Below are 19,441 nucleotides of genomic sequence, written 5' to 3'. Positions count from 1 at the left end.
TAGGCCCGTTGTGATACCACGAATAAACACCATTACCTTTCCCCTTCGAACCATTTTGCGGACCTGATAAAAGCTACCTGGTCCTTGACGTCATACTCCACAACCTAGCTCAGATTATCTAGAAATGGAGCACCCAAAAAGCGCTGCCGTGCTCCGCTTAGTGCCGGGCATTTGCAGATGAGGTGAATCACCGTTTCCTCCTCCTCATCCTCTTTACAACTCCTGCAGCATCGACGATAAAGCGCTCCTAAACTTTCTGCATGCTTAGATATAAGGCAATGACCAGTTAGTACCCCCCCCCCCCCCCCCCCCCCCCAAGTGTGGAAATTGGATCCCTATTTAGGTTGTACACGTGACGGGATCTTTTAGGATTAGGAAGAATCTGCCTGGTTGTACCCAGCCTTGCGAGTTCATCTGCAACGCAGTTTCCCTCGATATCCCAATGTCCAGGGACCCATATGAGGTGTACACGGTTATGTTGGGTCATCTCTTCAAGGGATCGACGACAGTTTAGTGTTAGTTCAGAATTGAACGAGTAGGAGCAAAGAGATTTTATGGCAGCCTGGCTGTCGCTGAAAATAAAGATTTCTTCGCCGACATTGTATGTCCCTATCCTAGCTGCGGCTTCCATGATGACTGTAACTTCTGCCTGGAATACTCTGCAGTGGTCGGGTAGTCTTAAGGAGAGCTGGAGATCAAGGTCCCTTGAGTATACTCCTGCTCCAACTCTACCGTTTAGCTTGGAGCCGGCCGTGTATATGGAAATGCTACCGTCAATAGCAAAGCACCTATCCGACTCCGTCCAGTGATCCCTACTGGGAATGTTTATCTTAAAGTTGGCTTCCGCAACTGTTGTGGTCGCACAGCGATCCGTGCTAGGAGGGAGAAAACTGTATTTCTTTATTATACTAGAACGCGATAACCAACTAGATCTAATGGAAGGATGTCAAGTATGACCTGAAGAGCTTCGCTAGGCACTTAGAGCAGTAACTCTCATTTAATGCAGTAAAAAGGCTACACATGCCAAACATCATCGTTAAATCTGCAACCGGAAGCTTATGACAAGCTCTTTTAATAAATAGGTGTCGCCCATATTTTAAATGTTTCACGCATATTGAGCTATTGAAATATGGAAGTAGGATAGCGTCTCTTCCAATTTTCTTCATGCTCCTTTCAATTTTTCCTACAAATTGGCGGGACGGGACCTACATTTTTTTATGCCGACTCCGAACGGCATCTGCAAGGCTGATGAATTTTCACTGAAAAGCTTTTCATAGCAAAAAATACACTCGGAGTGTCTGCCAAATAATGCCAGGGACAACCCCGTTTAGAAAACCTTTGTCCTAATTGAAAGAATTTGTTTCTAAATTTTTGATGTTGCTTTGCCCGGGGAACTGTGGTAGGCGGAGCACGCTACCACCACACCACGGCGGCCATCCCAAAAAATCGATTTTGTAAGTTCTGTTTCCGTGCTCGGTCCGTTAAATTGGCTTCCGTTACAGTCCTATTAGGAATCAAAAAATTTAATCAGGCCTACACAACGTTGGAAAGGAAATTTTTCAAATGTTTTGATATACAAAAAAACTTAACAGAAAATTGTTTCGTTGTAATCAAAAAAGAACTCAAGGGACGTATCGTGTTTTACGATCCATGATCGAATTCAATCTTCAAAATCGCAATAGAACTGAAATGGTGATTGGGATTGAGGTGATGCGTGAAATAGTGGTTACAAGTATTTAATAAATTCATTACGTATTATCATTTTTACGAAAACTTTGACCTTTGGATATTTATAGTTTCAGTGAAATTGGTTTTCGAAGAAGGCCCAAAAGATTTTGCTTTCCTTTGATATTTCGAAGTTTGGGCTGTTTTTGAGCAAACTTTATTTAAAAAAAAAACCATACTTAAACCGAAATTTTTTTCATATTGTCTTTTGACATCAGTAACAAATAATTTTTATACTCAGTTTAGCAGAGCTCACGGAGTATATTAAGTTTGATTGGATAACGGTTGGTTGTCCAGGTATAAAGGAATCGAAATAGATATAGACTTCCATATATCAAAATCATCAGGATCGAAAAAAAATTTGATTGAGCCATGTCCGTCCGTCCGTCCGCCCGTTAACACGATAACTTGAGTAAATTTTGAGGTATCTTGATCTATTTAAAATTTACGATATCGGACTATAACTACGCCCACTCTATCGATATCGAAAATTTCGAAAAACCGAAAAAGTGCGATAATTCATTACCAAAGACGGATAAAGCGATGAAACTTGGTAAGTGAGTTGTACTTATGACGCAGAATAGAAAATTTTGGACAATGGGCGTGGCACCGCCCACTTTTAAAAGAAGGCAATTTAAAACTTTTGCAAGCTGTAATTTGGCATTCGTTGAAGATACCATGATGAAATTTGGCAGGAACGGTACTCCTATTACTATCAGGCAGGTTCTGAAATTCATTTCCGAGTGAAAATCTATTAAATTCACTGTGAATCCGAATCACCTTGTTCTGAGTTTCACTTTCACATTTTCTTTTTCACATATTTTTCTTAAATGAACTGCGAGTGAATATGAGTGTTCCAGAAAACGAATTCACTAGAAAATATTCGGTTAGCATTCACTTTAATTTGAATTCGTGGATTTGGTGCCATAAAACATGTAAGTCAATTAAATTGCTGTAAGAATATACAAAATTAATTATTTTTACCATAAAACCAAATGATACAAGTTATTTTCTTATATTTTTAGGGGTAAACATAAAAATGTACGCCAAGAGACAGTTCTCATTCAATTTATGGAAAATCATCCAGAAATTGCAGTCGGCTTCATAAAAGGTGATAAGGTGAAAGTGGATGCATTGTGGGCGGAGGTTGTGGCAGAATTAAATAACCATGGTCCACCACATAAAGACATTTCTGGCTGGAAGAAGGTGCAAAATAAAATTTTCTGTGATGGTGTGTTATTTTTACATATATCTGTGTGTACAATTTTCCAGGTTTGGTTGGATTGGAGAGCTGTTGTTTGGAAAAAAGTTGCCCATAATAATAAATAGGCTGGGGCAACAGGAGGCGGCCCTTTTAATAAGCATGTATTGACGCCAACCGAAGATGCAATTGCTCGGCTATGCAAAATACACACTACCGTACGAGGTGTTCCAAAACCAAAAGACTGTGGAGCAACAGATGATGAGACACCTTCAGAGACATCCAGCGAAGATGATAATCGGCCTTCAACAAGAGGTGCTGCGTCATCCCGCTCCCGAAGATCCGAGCCCCCCGTTACTGATTGCCTTAAATCGAACATCGCCGAGCAAACAATGCATATGAAAAACCTTGTCAATGGCTTTAAGGGAAATATAGAGGCGACAATATATGTGAGCGGCGCGGTTGAAAGTCTCTGTGAAGCAGTGACAGCATTGAAAACTGCTATAAAGGAGGGCAACGCTGAGGATAAAAGACACCATCTTCACATGGAGAGGCTACGGCAGACAGAGAACGAGCTGAAGCTTAAAGAAACGAATTGGCGGAGTTAAAAATGAACCTGAAATACAACTCGAAAGGAAATAAAAGCGATAACAACTAAAATTTAATTTTTTAAAATCCTAAACGCATCTGATGCTGATTTAGTTTTATGACATCTTAAGAAATGTTTTTTTTTAACAGTGCATTAATAAAATATCAATATTTGAACTTTTTAGTAATATTTGTGTGTATTTAAATTATTTATTTATTTCATTAAATTTTCAAGAATTTCTGTGAAGTCGGGAGGCAATATTTTCCCTGATTATTACAGCTTCGCGGTTAAGCGTAGTATCGTTGGAAACTTCTTCAGCAATAGCTGATACATCTTCCACAATTTCTACGTTAATTTCAACTGTATCCTGCACATTTTAGTGTTTGCAAACGTTGTGTAAAGCACAGCAAACATTTGTTATTTGTATCACCTTTTGTGGTTGGTATTGAAGAGTGCGGGCTAAGCATCGAAATCGACTTTTTAAAACACCAATAGTTCTCTCAATTATATTACGTCCGGAAGAATGTTTTCGGTTAAATGTATGCTCTGCTGTGCCAAGTTGTGGACTCCTAAATGGTGTTAGCAAAAATGGCTGAATAGGATATCCCCCGTCACTCAAAAGCCATGAACCGCGCTCTCCACTGTCGTAGCGTCATTGAAAATGGTCATTTGCTCTGCTCACACTCCATATCATTGCGTCATGACATGATCCGGGGTGGCGATCGTCAACAGCTCTAATAATCATTTTGTAATCACATATCTACAAGCAAAAATTTGTGTTATAATTATTTTTAAGGAATATTTTAATTTTTGATATTACTACTTACAATCAGTGCATTCATGCTAAAATAGCCTTTGCGATTATAGAAGATGCTGTGGTCTATATGTGGTTTGGTTATTGGAATATGCGTTCCATCAATGCAGCCAATGACTCCAGGAATCCCAAAGTTTTGCTGAAAATGTTGTTTGGATTGCGTCACCTCATTTTCCGTCATTCGTAATTTAATCCACCTGGGACACAAGTATTTTTCCAAAATTCGCAACACTTGCTTCAGTACTTTTGCTATAGTACTTCGGCCCATCGCGATGTAGTATTCTTGCCCACAGCTTTTTGGAAACCTCCTTCGGCTAGAAATCGCAGCGTTGCAGCCATTTGCAATGCAGTTGGAATGGATGTGCCTTTATATGAGGTTCAATAACATTTAAGAGCATTATAAATGCATCTTTGTTAACACGATAGCTGGACACGAAACTGTAAACAACATTGCTATATAAAGCAGAACATAACGCAAGCACTATAAACTTACACAACTTCAGGCACTTCTAAAGGGTTTGAGTGATCCCGCAAAATCTTTCTATTAAGAGCTTCTTAAACACGCGCCTCATTTTCCAACAAAATAAATGCAAGAGTAGTTATATCGCTCATTTTTTGTTTAATTTTTATTTTTAAATATTTCTAAAATAATTTTTCACTCTCCAAACGATAGCTGTCAGATGTCAAACATTCATTTTGGGGTGAAATTGAAACGAGCTCTAAAATGAACGAAACATTCGTTTTTCAGAACACCAAATTTAAATTCACTCGTTTTAAGATTCATTTTCATATTCACTTTCACTCGAATTTCAGAACCTGCCTGTATATGTACGCTTAATAAAAATTGGCGAAATCGGAGTAGGACCCCGCCCACTTTTAAAAAAAAATTTTTTAAAGTAAAATTTTAACAAAAATTTAATAACTTTACAGTATATAAGTAAATTATGTCAACATTCAACTCCAGTAATGATGTGGTGCAACAAAATACAAAAATAAAAGAAAATTTCAAAATGGGCGTGGCTCCGCCCTTTTTCATTTAATCTGTCTAGGATACTTTTAATGCCATAAGTCGAACAAAAATTCACCAATCCTTTTGAAATTTGGTAGGGGCATAGGTTTTATGATGTTACTGTTTTCTGTGAAAATGGGCGAAATCGGTTGAAGCCACGCCCAGTTTTTATACACAGTCGTCCGTCTGTCCTTCCGCATGGCCGTTAACACGTTAACTTGAGCAAAAATCGGCATATCTTTATTGAACTTAGTTCACGTACTTATCTGAACTCACTTTATCTTGGTATAAAAACTGAACGAAATCCGACTTTGACCACGCCCACTTTTTCGATATCGAAAATTACGAAAAATGAAAAAAAAAATGCCATAATTCAATACCAAATACGAAAAAAGGGATGAAACATGGTAAGGTAATTGGATTGGTTTATTGACGTGAAATATAACTTTAGAAAAAACGTTGTAAATTGGTTGTAGTGATGGCTCGATATTTCGCTATTGGTGATTGCATCGCCGCTATTGACAAATCGCTAACAGCTATAGCTATTGCAATCCAAATATATCAGTGATTGGCTATTTTCCTTCATTCGATTCTTTTGAATGACAATCACCTCTGGCAGAATATCGCCAATAGCGATTATAGCGATTGGCGATTTTCCTTCAGCATGAAATTCTAATACTAATAGCAGCGATGCAATCATCGATAGGGAGATATCGTTCATCATTGCTCATCTGTGTGCTTTCCTTTCCGAAACAGCGAACGGAACAAAGCAAACTTGTACAACAACTAGAACGACGACATTGTGAAGTCGGCTAGAAAAGCAGCCACGTGGTTTAGGTAATTTTTACAGACAAGCGAAAGATCGAACTCAAAAATAATCAACGCAAAGATCAAAGACCGCAAGGCACAACTCATTCAAAAGCAATTATCGAAGTGCAGAGGTATATAGAAGAAACTGTAATTGCACGAAAAGTTGATCCTTTTTTATGGTGGCAGAAAAACAATTACAAGTATCCCAATCTATCTCCTATAGCTCGCGAAAAGTTGGGGTGTTTAGGAACATCGGTTCCCTGTGAAAGACTTTTTTCTCAAGCCGGCCTTATTTTAAGCGAGAGAAGAATGCGCTTAGATGATGAAAAGGCTAAAATCCTTATCTTTTTAAACGCCAATCATAAAATATAAAATTCGTTATATTTTGATTTTATATTTAAGTATTTATAATAAAATAATTAATATTTGTCAAAATATTAAACAAGCAATATAAGTTTAAACTTTAATTTCATGAAATGTATGACTGAATTTGTTTGTTTTTAATTACACTATGTGACGCCAAATAGACATGGGTCTTTAGACTGGGCCTAAGATTGATTGCCTGTGTTATTCATAAGTTCATACTTCTAGGCAGTAGCCGTTAACAGTTTTATAAAATTTGTGTTTTTGATGGTAAAATAAAAGAATTATAGAAACATATATCACTCGTCTTATTGTAAACAGATTAACTCAAAATTTAAGGTTTTTGGGAGAATGCAATTCAAGATTTGTCATATGGTTTGTATATGGTTCAATTCTCCGGCTAATTTCTAGGGCACTGCAGTGGGTGGCTAATTTTCTGCTAAAGAATATTTTTATAATAGTTTGAAGAATTTGCTATATTTTTCCTCTGTATTTTTAATTAAAAATTGATTCACTTTACTGTACAAATTTATGCAGCCAAATACAACTTTCAGAATAAATTCATACGGAGTATTTCTGAATACATCGGTGTAGTATAATATAGTAAATAAATCATGTTTTTATGGTGTTACATATACAGATTTATTTCGGGTTGATTCATCTTACATTTAAAAATCAAAGCATTTTCAATTAACAAAATTATAAAACAAAGATGCATATACATTTATTTCAGCTAGTTTCATCTCATTGAGTGTAATACGAGTCTGAACATATAGTCGTCAGCCAGTTAATAATATATATCATAACATCTCAGAAAATTAGAATTTCACATTACATTAGTTTACAATTAAAGGTACATACTTTTTTCTTTTTATTCCAATTTTGGTTCATATATTCTAATAAAATTTAATTTAGTATAAATTAATGTATAACATTCAAACTACTCTGGTAAAAAGAGTTAAACATTCATTTTTTATATACAAGTATACAAATAATTGCAGATTCGCTTATTAAAGATAAATTAAAGCGATCGCCATAGCTGTAAAAAATAGCCATAGCTGTAAAAAATAGCCATACCTAGATGTTCACTGATAGCTCAAAATCGCTCTTCTGTATGGAATCGCTTGTTGAAATAAATCGATCGCTATAGCTATAAAAAATAGCCGATATTCAAAAATAGCCATATCTATTTTCGCTGATAGCTCAAAATCGCCATATCGTCCATCACTAATTGGTTGTGACACTAACCATATTAAGTAGAAGAAAATGAAAAAGTTCTGCAGGGCGAAATAAAAAACCCTTGAAATCTTGGCAGGTATTACATATATAAATAAATTAGCGGTATCCAACAGATGATGTTCTGGGTCACCCTGGTCCACATTTTGGTCGATATCTGGAAAAAGCCTTCACATATACAACTACCACCACTTCCTTTTAAAACTCTCATTAATACCTTTAATTTGATAACAATATCGTACAAACCCATTCTAGAGTCACCCCTGGTCCACCTTTATGGCGATATCTCGAAAAGGCGTCCACGTACAGAACTAAGCCCCACGCCCTTTTAAAATATTCATTAACACCTTTCATTTGGTACCCATATCGTACAAATATATTCTAGAGTCACCCCTGGTCCACCTTTATGGCGATATCTCGAAAAGGCGACCACCTACAGAACGAAGGCCCACTCCCTTTTAAAAATACTCATTAACACCTTTCATTTGATACCCATATCGTACAAACAAAGTCTAGAGTCACCCCTGGTCCACCTTTATTGCGATACCTCGAAAAGGCGTCCACCTATAGAACCAAGGCCCACTCCCTTTTAAAATGCTCATTAACACCTTTCGTTTGATACCCATATTGTACAAATGCATTCTAGAGTCACCCCTGGTCCACTTTTATGGCGATATCTCGAAAAGGCAACCACCTATACAACTACCACCACTCCCTTTTAAAACACTCATTAATACCTTTAATTTGATACCCATATCGTACAAACAAATTCTAGAGTCACCCCTGGTCCACCTTTATGCGGATATCTCGAAAAGGCGACCACCTATACAACTACCACCACTCCCTTTTAAAACACTCATTAATACCTTTAATTTGATACCCGTATCATACAAACACATTCTAGAGTCACCCTTGGTCCACCTTTATCGCGATATTTCAAAACGGCGTCCACCTATAGAACTATGGCCCACTCCCTCATAAAATATTCTTTAATACCTTTCATTTGATATACATGTCATACAAACACATTCGAGGGTTACCCTCGGTTCATTTTCCTACATGGTTATTTTCCCTTATGTTGTCACCATAGCTCTCAACTGAGTATGTAATGTTCGGTTACACCCGAACTTAACCTTCCTTACTTGTTTTGGTTTGACATACAACGTTAAAATTATTGAGAAACAATAAAAAAAATATGTATTTTTATTTGTTTTGTTAAAAAATTACGGTATTATATATCTTTGAATTCAATTTTAATTTTTTGCATCCAATGTATATGTGATATTTTTGACCTAGGTATTACCATGTCAAGGAGTGAGAGTAGAAAAAAACGGATTGTTATTTATAAGGACCACCCTAATAAACATAAATGTATGTTCGTAACTTTTTTACAATGAATCCTGTTTGCCAAAATGTACACCTTTACGAATACGTATTTCTATATGGTGGATATATATAAGTATATAATTATGTGGTGTAATTGCCCCATACATTCCATGCCAACTCAACGTCCCAATGGATTTTTCGCTTGCTTTGATTTCACTGATAATTGAAGTGTTTTTGTACACTTTGAAAAGGCGCTTATTGTGATTTTATGTTGTCTATGAATATGAATTTTTGAAATTTTCTAATACATATGTAAGTATATATATACGTTCTTGACATCCCTCCATTGGATCTAGCTGGTTATCGAGCGGCGGCAACGTCAGCCCTGCGTCTAAGGGTGTTGTCGTGTTGGAACAACAAGAGCACAGGACACTCAAGTATACTAAACAAATACAGTTTTCTTCCTCCTAGCACGGATCGCTGTTTGACCACAATAGTTGCGGAAACCAACTTTAAGATAAACATCCCCAGCAGGGATGACTGGACGGAGTCGGATAAGTGCCTTGCTATTGGCAGCAGCATTTCCATATACACGGACTGCTTCAAGCAAAACGGTAGAGTTGGAGACGGATTATAATCAAGGGACCTTGACCTCCAGCTCTCCTTCATACTACCCGAACACTGCAGGGTATTCCAGGCAGAAGTTGCAGTCATAACGGAAGCCGCAGTTAAGATAGGGGCACACACCGTCGGCAAAGAAATTTTTATTTTCAGCGACAGCCAAGCTGCCATAAAATCTCTTGGCTCTTCAATTATGAACTAGCACTACCCGAGTTGTCTCAAGAGATGTCTCAACAGAACCGTGTACACCTCATATGGGTCCCTGCACATAGGGACATCGAGGGAAACTGCATTGCAGATGAACTCGCTAGGCAGGCTACAACCAGGCAGGTTCTTCGTGGACAATAACGCTTAGCTATGCCCCTGTCCACATTGAAGCTAATGCTAAAAGAGCACATCCACCGTCAAGCCGACAAAAGATGGCTACAGACAATGGGGTGTCCAACATTGAAAGAAACCTAGCCTAAATGGGATCCTAAAAGATCCCGTGACGTGTACAACCTAAGAAGGGATACAATTTCCACACTTGTGGAAACACTAACTGGTCATTGCCTCATAGGTAGGCATGCAGAAAGGTTAGGAGCACATTATCGTCAATGCTGTAGGAGTTGTACAGAGGATGAGGAGGAGGAAACGGTGGTTCACCTCATTTGCAATTGCCCAGCACTAAGCGGAGCACGGATGCGCTTTTTGGCTGCTCCATTTCTTGATAATTTGAGCCAGGTTGTGGAGCATGACATCAAGGACCTAGTAGCTTTCATCAGGTCCTCAAAATGGTTCGAAAAGGAAAGGTAACGGTGTATTTGCGTGATATCACAACGGGCCTAATACTACTGGGCTAAGTGTGCCCTCGGGCAGCCTTCTCAACCTAACTTAACCATATGTATACATTTGTGCATATACATACATTTTTGTTTTTTTGTTTTTTTTGTTTTTTGATAGGCAGATAGGTAGGTGCAATGACTGCGACCCTAGTCGCCCAAGTAGCTATTTAAAGCCGTTTTGATGACATGTAACTCGTCTAAAAACCTACGGAATGTTACGGTCAATGTATTACAACCAGCCAGAGCTGTTGATAAAATTAAGAATATTCGGGATTGCTATCACAGATAACCCTCTGAGGTCTTCTAGAAATGGGGTTCCAAGGAACCTTAGCCGGGCTCTAGGTAGAGCCGGGAATTTCCACATAAAGTGTTCTACTGTTTCCCTGGCATTTGGATCTTTGCAGCTTCTGCAGTAGTCGTTATACGGAATGCCCATCTTTTCCGCATGCGTACCTACTGCCCAATGACCGGTGCAGACTGCTATCAGTTTGCGTGTGTTAGCCATGGATTTGTTTTTTGAGAACCTAAAATCTTTTTGGAATAGCTTGATGAGATTTGGGTTATTTTTTTGAATTTATCTATTTTTGATGAATTTTTTTGAAAAGCTTCGCCAAAAATAGTCCGTTGCTGTGTTTACCCAAGTGCAAAAATTTATACTCAAATAAACAAAGCTTAGTTCTCGTGTCTATAGATTGCTCGGGGAACCGCGTAGCGAGCGTAACTCCTAACAAAGCTACCAAGATGCTATTGTGAATAAGTACCTACTAGGCTTGGGGATCTATTAAACTAAAGCACGAAAGAACTAGACATTTTAATTGAACTAGTTAGCTAGTTCGTTCAGTAAAGTGAACTACACTTTTACGTGTAAATTAAAATTTCAAAATATATTGCAACTCACTTCTTTGTCAAAATCGAGTTTCGCGATGTTTACAGCCATATCGTCGTTTTGTGAAGTTTTACAATTTATTTTATAAGTTTAGTCTTTTAAATGTAATAGTAGTGTTTCCATTTTGCTTTCATAAATTAACTTAGAACAAATAAGGAAGGCTAAGTTCTGGTGTAACCGAACATTACATACTCAGTTGAGAGCAATGGTGACAACATAAGGGAAAATAACAATGTAGGAAAATGAACCGAGGGTAACCCTCGAATGTGTTTGTATGACATGTATATCAAATGAAAGGTATTAAAGAATATTTTATGAGGGAGTGGGCCTTAGTTCTATAGGTGGACGCCATTTAGGGATATCGCCATAAAGGTGGACCAGGGCTGATTCTAGAACTTGTTTGTATGGTATGGGTATCAAATGAAAGATGTTAATGAGAATTTTAAAAAGCGTGGGCTTAGTTCTCTAGGTGGACGCCTTTTCGAGATATCGCCATAAAGGTGGACCAGGGTGGACTCTAGAATGCGTTTGTACAATATGGGTATCAAACGAAAGGTGTTAATGATTATTTTAAAAGGGCGTGGGGCTTAGTTCTATAGGTGGACGCATTTTCGAGATATCGCCATAAACGTGGACCAGGGGTGACTCTAGAATGTGTTTGTATGATATGGGTATCAAGTTAGAGGTATTAATGAGGGTTTTAAAAGGGAGTGGTGGTAGTTGTATAGGTGGTTGCCTTTCGAGATATCGCCATAAAGGTGGACCAGGGGTGACTCTAGAATGCGTTTGTACAATATGGGTATCAAACGAAAGGTGTTAATGAGTATTTTAAAAGGGCGTGGGGCTTAGTTCTATAGGTGGACGCCTTTTCGAGATATCGCCATAAAGGTGGACCAGGGGTGACTCTAGAATGTGTTTGTACGATATGGGTATCAAATTAAAGGTATTAATGAGGGTTTTAAAAGGGAGTGGTGGTAGTTGTATATGTGAAGGCGTTTTCCAGATATCGACTAAAATGTGGACCAGGGTGACCCAGAACATCATCTGTCGGGTACCGCTAATTTATTTATGTATGTAATACCACGAACAGTATTCGTGCCAAGATTTCAAGAGTTTTTTATTTCGCCCTGCAGAACTTTTTCATTTTCTTCTACTTAATATGGTAGGTGTCACACCCATTTTACAAAGTTTTTTTCTAAAGTTATATTTTTCGTCAATAAACCAATCCAATTACTATGTTTCATCCTTTTTTTGTATTTGGTATAGATCTATGGCATTTTTTTCATTGGTCGTAATTTTCGATATCGAAAAAGTGGGCGTGGTCACAGTCGGATTTCGGCCATTTTTTATACCAATACGAAATGAGTTCAGATAAGTACGTGAACTGAGTTTAGTAAAGATATATCGATTTTTGCTCAAGTTATCGTGTTAACGGCCGAGCGGAAGGACAGACGGTCGACTGTGTATAAAAAATGGGCGTGGCTTCAACCGATTTCGCCCTTTTTTACAGAAATAAGTTATCGTCCTAGAATCTAAGCCCCTACCAAATTTCACAAGGATTGGTAAATTTTTGTTCAACTTATGGCATTAAAAGTATCCCAGACAAATTAAATGAAAAAGGGCGGAGCCACGCCCATTTTGAAATTTTCTTTTATTTTTGTATTTTGCTGCACCATATCATTACTGGAGTTGAATGTTGACATAATTTACTTATATACTGTAAAGATATTAAATTTTTGAAATTTGACTTCAAAAAAAAAATTTTTTTTTTTAAGTGGGCGTGGTCCGTCTCCGATTTTGCTAATTTTTATTAGGCATACATATAGTAATAGGAGTAACGTTCCTGCCAAATTTCATCATAATATCTTCAACGACTGCCAAATTACAGCTTGCAAAAATTTTAAATTACCTTCTTTTAAAATTGGGCGGTGCCACGCCCGTTGTCCAAAATTTTATTAATTTTCTATTCTGCGTCATAAGTTCAACTCACCTACCAAGTTTCATCGCTTTATCCATCTTTGGTAATGAATAAACGCACTTTTTCGGTTTTCGAAATTATCGATATCGAAAAAGTGGGCGTGGTTATAGTCCGATATCGTTCATTTTAAATAGTGATCTGAGATGAGTGCTCAGAAACCTACATACCAAAGTTCATCAAGATACCTCAAAATTTACTCAAGTTATCGTGTTAACGGACGGACGGACGGACATGGATCAACAAATTTTTTTTCGATCCTGATGAATTTGATATATATAAGTCTATATCTATCTCGATTCCTTTATACCTGTACAACCAACCGTTATCCAATCAAAGTTAATATACTCTGTGAGCTCTGCTCGACTCTGCTCAACTGAGTATAAAAATGTGTGCTTAATACATAATGATTTATTTCAGATGCCAAAGCGAGGTGAAATATGGAATGTCGTGAAGAAAACAAAATGAAATACAAGTACTGCCGAATTTCCATAAGTGTTGCTGGCGGCATATATGATGTTTACATCAGGGAGTGAGAAGATTTTACCTCCGAATTGAACTAGTCCAATTGGTTGAACAATGGTTCAATTAGGTGACCAAACTAAGAGCCAAAAGAACTAGTTCGATGGACTGAACGAATCATTTCAGTGAACTAAAAAATCCAAATCTAGTACCTACCTATGTAGAATTTTAGTTGCTTATAAAAGCGCCTTTAACTCGGCAAGCCCCATTGCTTATCAGCGCAAAATTTCGCTGAATGTTACAACTGATAAGACTAGCGTAGAGTTATAAACTTGTAAAATAGTAATACCTACATGATTATGTATATCAATCTTTATCGAGAGAGGCAAACGAACAAACAAATAATACCAATTATGTACAATTAAAATATTTATTTTTGAATTTGCTACTCCATTACTTATAATTTGTGCCATATTTAGAAGCTTTTTGTTTTTTTAGTTTGAGAAAAATTATATAAATAATTTAAGTATCGTTTTATTAAAACGGTGTTTTTTGCATCTTCTTCTTTGATTTTATTCCATATAGTTTAAAGTGGTGATCAGAAAGCGTGTACAAAGTGCCGGAACGGCTGTGTAAATATATTCGAAGAGTCGTTCAGTGAAGTGCCTTAAAAATACAAAAAATAATTGAACGCGTGTTAGAGCATGTAGACATTTACAAAAAAAACAATTATCGAGCAACAACAGCAATTCGCAGCAAAGATGTCACCCAAATGTGCGCATTTCATATGGCGTTTAAGTGTTGCGGCGCTGGGTGCTCTCATTTTCACGGGCGGCGTTTATATGTTTGCGCATTGGATTGATATATTTACGCGCATGCGTGTGCAGGTGAGTCATACTCAAATAAATACACTAACTTTTATATGCATACATACATATTTGGGTAATTCCATATCAAATTTATGCAAAGCTGAAGTTGGCAAATTTGGGCTCCAGGGTTTTTTTGTGTATCGAAAAAGCCTAGCAAAATTCAAAAATTTCATGAAAGCGTTCGATAAATCTTATACATGTTTCTACTAGATATGTTTTCAGGAGCGCACATTACTTTTTTTTTTTTTTTCTCGGACGTTGTGGCAGCGCACTGCCCTCAAGTGGCCCGATGAAACCAGGCTAATCCTGGTTTTTTTTTTTTTCTTTTGTATCCTAATTCTTATTTATGTGTTATTTATAATTTTTTTGTTACCGAGTCTTTGAAAGGTAGTGGCTTCTTAAGCGCCGAGATCTAAAACCGCTCAGCTACAGAGAAACTCATCAGCTGAGAAATATAGATTCACAAAATACAATAGAAATATAATTTTTTTATTATTAAGAGAAGATAGAACCGTCTTTTTTATGGCAAAAAGCGAGTTCGAAACATCAATTATTCTAGAGTGAGAGTTATAATCTTCACACAAACATCGAAAAGGTTCGTCTAGTTGGAAATTGCTTCTGTATTGTTTAAGAATTATAGGTTTATAATGCCTTGAAACTCGGCATGGAACATTCAAGTTTACTTCGTTCAAAAGAAATGGGCTTGAAATCGATCTATTTAAAAGTCTAGCCATAAATAGTACACCTAGCATTTCTCTACGACTTGCAAGTGTAGGAAGATTTATTAGTTTTAATCGATTAGTGTAAGGAGGAAGATTATACGGAGAGTCCCATTGAAGATTTCTCAAGGCGAAAATTAAAAACTGTTTTTGAATTGATTCTAGTCTATCCACATGAACTTGATAACGCGGATTCCAAATTATCGATCCATATTCTAATATCGGCCTCACCAATGATGTAAAAAGGGTTTTTGTAACGTAAGGATCACTAAACTCCTTTGCCCATCTTTTCACAAATGCTAAAACTCCTCTCGCTTTATTGACTGGGGCATTAATATGAGGGTTGAAACTAAGTTTGCAATTCATTGTAACTCCCAAGTCGTGTAGAACAAGCTAGCTGGACAAAAACAAAGTTCTTATTCCAAGAAAAGTGTAATGAGAAATGAAAGAAAACAAACAAAATAACAGGATTTCTGCTTTTTTTTTGATAATTTTGCTTATATATATTGAGTAATTGTAGTAAGAAGGCTTCATATTTCTTTTAAGTGAACACTTTTATATAATTTTTTTGGTGCATTCTAAGCCCGAAGGTAAGTACAATTTTTTAATAGTAATTCTTTCGCAATTAGAGTATTTTCAATATATTTAACATTCCGTTATTAATAAGAAAAGGTATTTTTTCTCTATATTTTTAACTTTAGGGACAAAAAAGTTACATACATCCGTCGACATCCGGGCTAAATTTTACATATGTTATAGTCGGAAGTATTCTCTAACAGTAGAAAGAAAAAACCATTGCGAATTCTTTGCACATCTATTTTTAATTTTTTTTTTTTTGTAGATTTTGTTATCTCCACATATAAAATAGGATGTATGTACGTACCAGCTCCGACGAGATATTTGAACCTTTAAAGCTGATCTACAAACGGCAAAACCAATTCCCAGGTACAGGGAACAAACACGTAGCCATACAACACACAAAAATAAACACGCAAGGTCAACCAGAGCACACCAAAAGCAAAAAAGCGAAGATCACTGACTTCAACCTGCCACAACCTACCGCACCAGTCACCAAGGCATAAAACCAGGTACATACAAAACAATCCTCATGCAGGTATAACCACAGGAACGCTACACAAAACAACCCCATTTGGTAGCATCTACGCCAATACCTGAATGTAATATAAATACTGCATAACTTATAACAAATCAGAACGATCAACGACACTTAAGATGGCAGCACAACAATCATCAGCTATTCACCCTGTCGGAAAATCAACAACACAAAGGAGTTTAGTTATACCCGCACCAAGAACGGAGTTTTTTGACATTTGGGTTCAACATTCGAAGGAAACCAGATATAAAGAATTATTGAGTTTTGTTGTACTTAAGTACGATTTAAGCGAAGCAGCCGAGTATTCGATAAAAATTTTAAGCTTACAAATATCGGCATATTCGTCGAAGCTGGATCAAAAAAGTGGAACACTTCTGGAAGACATAAGGAGCGATTTTTGAATAAAAACTCGGAGTGGATTTCGAGTCCAGACTTCACATTTACAATAACGGTGGATTCAAAGTTGCCATCAGACCAACCAACCACTTCTTCAGGTAACCCCGACCCCGGAAAACGAAAGAAGGACTTTGTTAGCTGCAGTGAAAAAACCAAACGGGATGACCTCTTGCAATCTAGAAGTCCTGGTGAGTTACTTTATGCGGCAGAAGTATCAACGCGTATGTCCGGCAACAGAAATATTGCTAAAATTATAAAAAAAAATCACAGGAAACCACTCAAATATCCGGCAAAAAGATGACATGTGTGCCAGATGCAAGATAATTGAGCAATGTAGAAGCTTTAGCATACTACGTAGATAGCAAGTCGACGACTCATGGGTACAAAACGACTTGGAAGTGGAGCATCAAGGCAGGCCATAAGGTTTATCCATCATTTTAAGGCAGAATGCTATCCAAATGAAATTGATGTGGGTGAAACACGTGCGGAAATTAAAGTCCAGTCCGATAAAACTGTTGAGCGTTTAGTTTTAGCAAATCAAGAAGTTTTTGTTAGTTTATTACCTACAAACTAGACGTATACTTCCTTTTCAGCAAGTGGGGTTGCGATGGAAACTCTGGCCATAGCACATATAAGCAAAAGTTTACATGCAGTTCTGACACTGATGAGTTTTTGTTTATATTTTCTTTCGTTCCTCTTCAATTACAGGATGAAAAAGGTAACATTGTTTGGCAGAATCCTCGACCTTCTTCTACCAGTTAAATTTATTTTTTCTAAAGAAACAAAAGATTTTATTCTTTTTGAAACGAACAAAGTTTTAGAGGAGATAAGTGCGTTGTTGCCAACAAAGTACATGCTCGAAGAATACAAAGTTTCCGTAAATCACAATATGCTTGTTACGATGATTGACAGAAAAGTTTGCAATGCTTTGACTGAAACTTCTTCCGCACAAAAGTGTTATATTTGTGGTGCCACTCCAAAATATATGAATAATGAGTTACGGGACTTTACGCCTAACCTAGATAATCTTGGTTTTGGTTTGTCTACTCTCCATGCATGGATAAGATGTTTTGAATGCTTGCTTCACATAAGTTATCGCCTCGAAGTAAAAAAATGGCAGCTTATGAATGAGGCAGATAAAAAAAGTGTAAAGCTACGTTCCAACAAAATCCAGAATAAATTTAAAAGTGTACTTGGATTGATAGTAGATAAACCAAAACCAGGTTTCGGCAATACCGATGACGGCAACACTGCTCGTAGGTTGTTCGAAAATTCTGAGGCTAGTGCTGAGAATACGGGATTGGATGTAACGCTCATCAAAAGATTCGACACTCTCCTTCGCGCATTAGCATCTGCTTACAATATAAATATCCAAAGATTTGAAAAATTTGCGGTCGAGACTAAAAAACCTAAAAGCCACGAATAGAGATCTTATGAATATGTTGCTTATAATATCGGATCCTTTAGTTAACATTTTTTGGGAGATACCTAAGAAAAAATTTAAATGTCTGACTTCAGAAGTCTGAAATTTACTGTCCCCCCATAATGTTGAGGAGTCAAAAAATACCCCAGTTGTTTCAAGCTTTCACAGTAGTGTTGCTGATGCTCATGACTATTCCACAAGTGACTCATCGAATGAAAGTGATGATAGCGAATAATAACATAATTATAAAAGATAACCTCCCTATAACTTTTTGTTGGATCAGGTTTTATTTAATTTAAATCTATTGTCTTTTCTACTTTGTATGATACTTTACTTTTAAGTTTTTTGTAATAAGTAATTTTCACATAATTAGTTTAATTATTTACATTGTTATTATTATTAATGTAATTCACTTTTACATTCCTGACTGGTACTACAAAATAGTTTTGTAAAAATTGTAGTGCCAGGATAAATACTCAAATAAATAAAAAAATATGTATGTACTAGAGATATATGCGGCCGATAAACGCCGCCGCCGCCACCGATTTTGGTCGTTTTTCGCACGCCGCCGCCGAATGTCAAAAATATCGGCGCGTCGGCACGGCGTCCGGCGCGGTACTATATTTTGTACTTATTTTAGGCTATATAATGCTGATTATCTACATCGAAAATGGGTTCGATGTTATAAAAATGGGTATCAAATGACTCGTGTTGCTATCAGCATTAAGAACACTAATACCAAAATAAATTTGTTTAGATCGGCTTAAAATTATTTTCTAAAAACAACATATATTAGGTATGCATTTCAAACCCCAGAGGTCTGAATAAAAATTTAAAATATAAGATCTCTTTTAAGTGGAATTTAGTGGAAAAACAAGTAAGGAAGGTTAAGTTCGGGTGTAACCGAACATTACATACTCAGTTGAGAGCTATGGTGACAACATAAGGGAAAATAACCATGTAGGAAAATGAACCGAGGGAAACCCTGGAATGTGTTTGTATGACATGTGTATCAAATGAAAGGCATTAAAGAGTATTTTATGAGGGAGTGGGCCATAGTTCTATAGGTGGACGCCATT

At 36.9% G+C, this 19,441-nt stretch overlaps 1 protein-coding gene across 1 annotated transcript in view; it reads left to right on the top strand.

The window, feature by feature from the left end:
- LOC137241884 (uncharacterized) overlaps window positions 1-19,441 on the top strand; it is a 149,069-nt gene that overhangs the window by 94,519 nt on the left and 35,109 nt on the right. The window contains exon 10 of the mRNA XM_067769244.1: window positions 14,552-14,728. Within this exon, the coding sequence (XP_067625345.1) occupies window positions 14,552-14,728 (177 nt within the window). The remainder of the gene's footprint in view (window positions 1-14,551; window positions 14,729-19,441) is intronic.

The sequence above is a fragment of the Eurosta solidaginis genome, chromosome 2, assembly GCF_040869045.1.
Source record: "Eurosta solidaginis isolate ZX-2024a chromosome 2, ASM4086904v1, whole genome shotgun sequence".
In the NCBI taxonomy this organism is placed as follows: Eukaryota; Metazoa; Arthropoda; class Insecta; order Diptera; family Tephritidae; genus Eurosta; species Eurosta solidaginis.
Note: the sequence above shows the minus strand (reverse complement) of the source record. Positions and strands in the feature narration are given on the sequence as shown.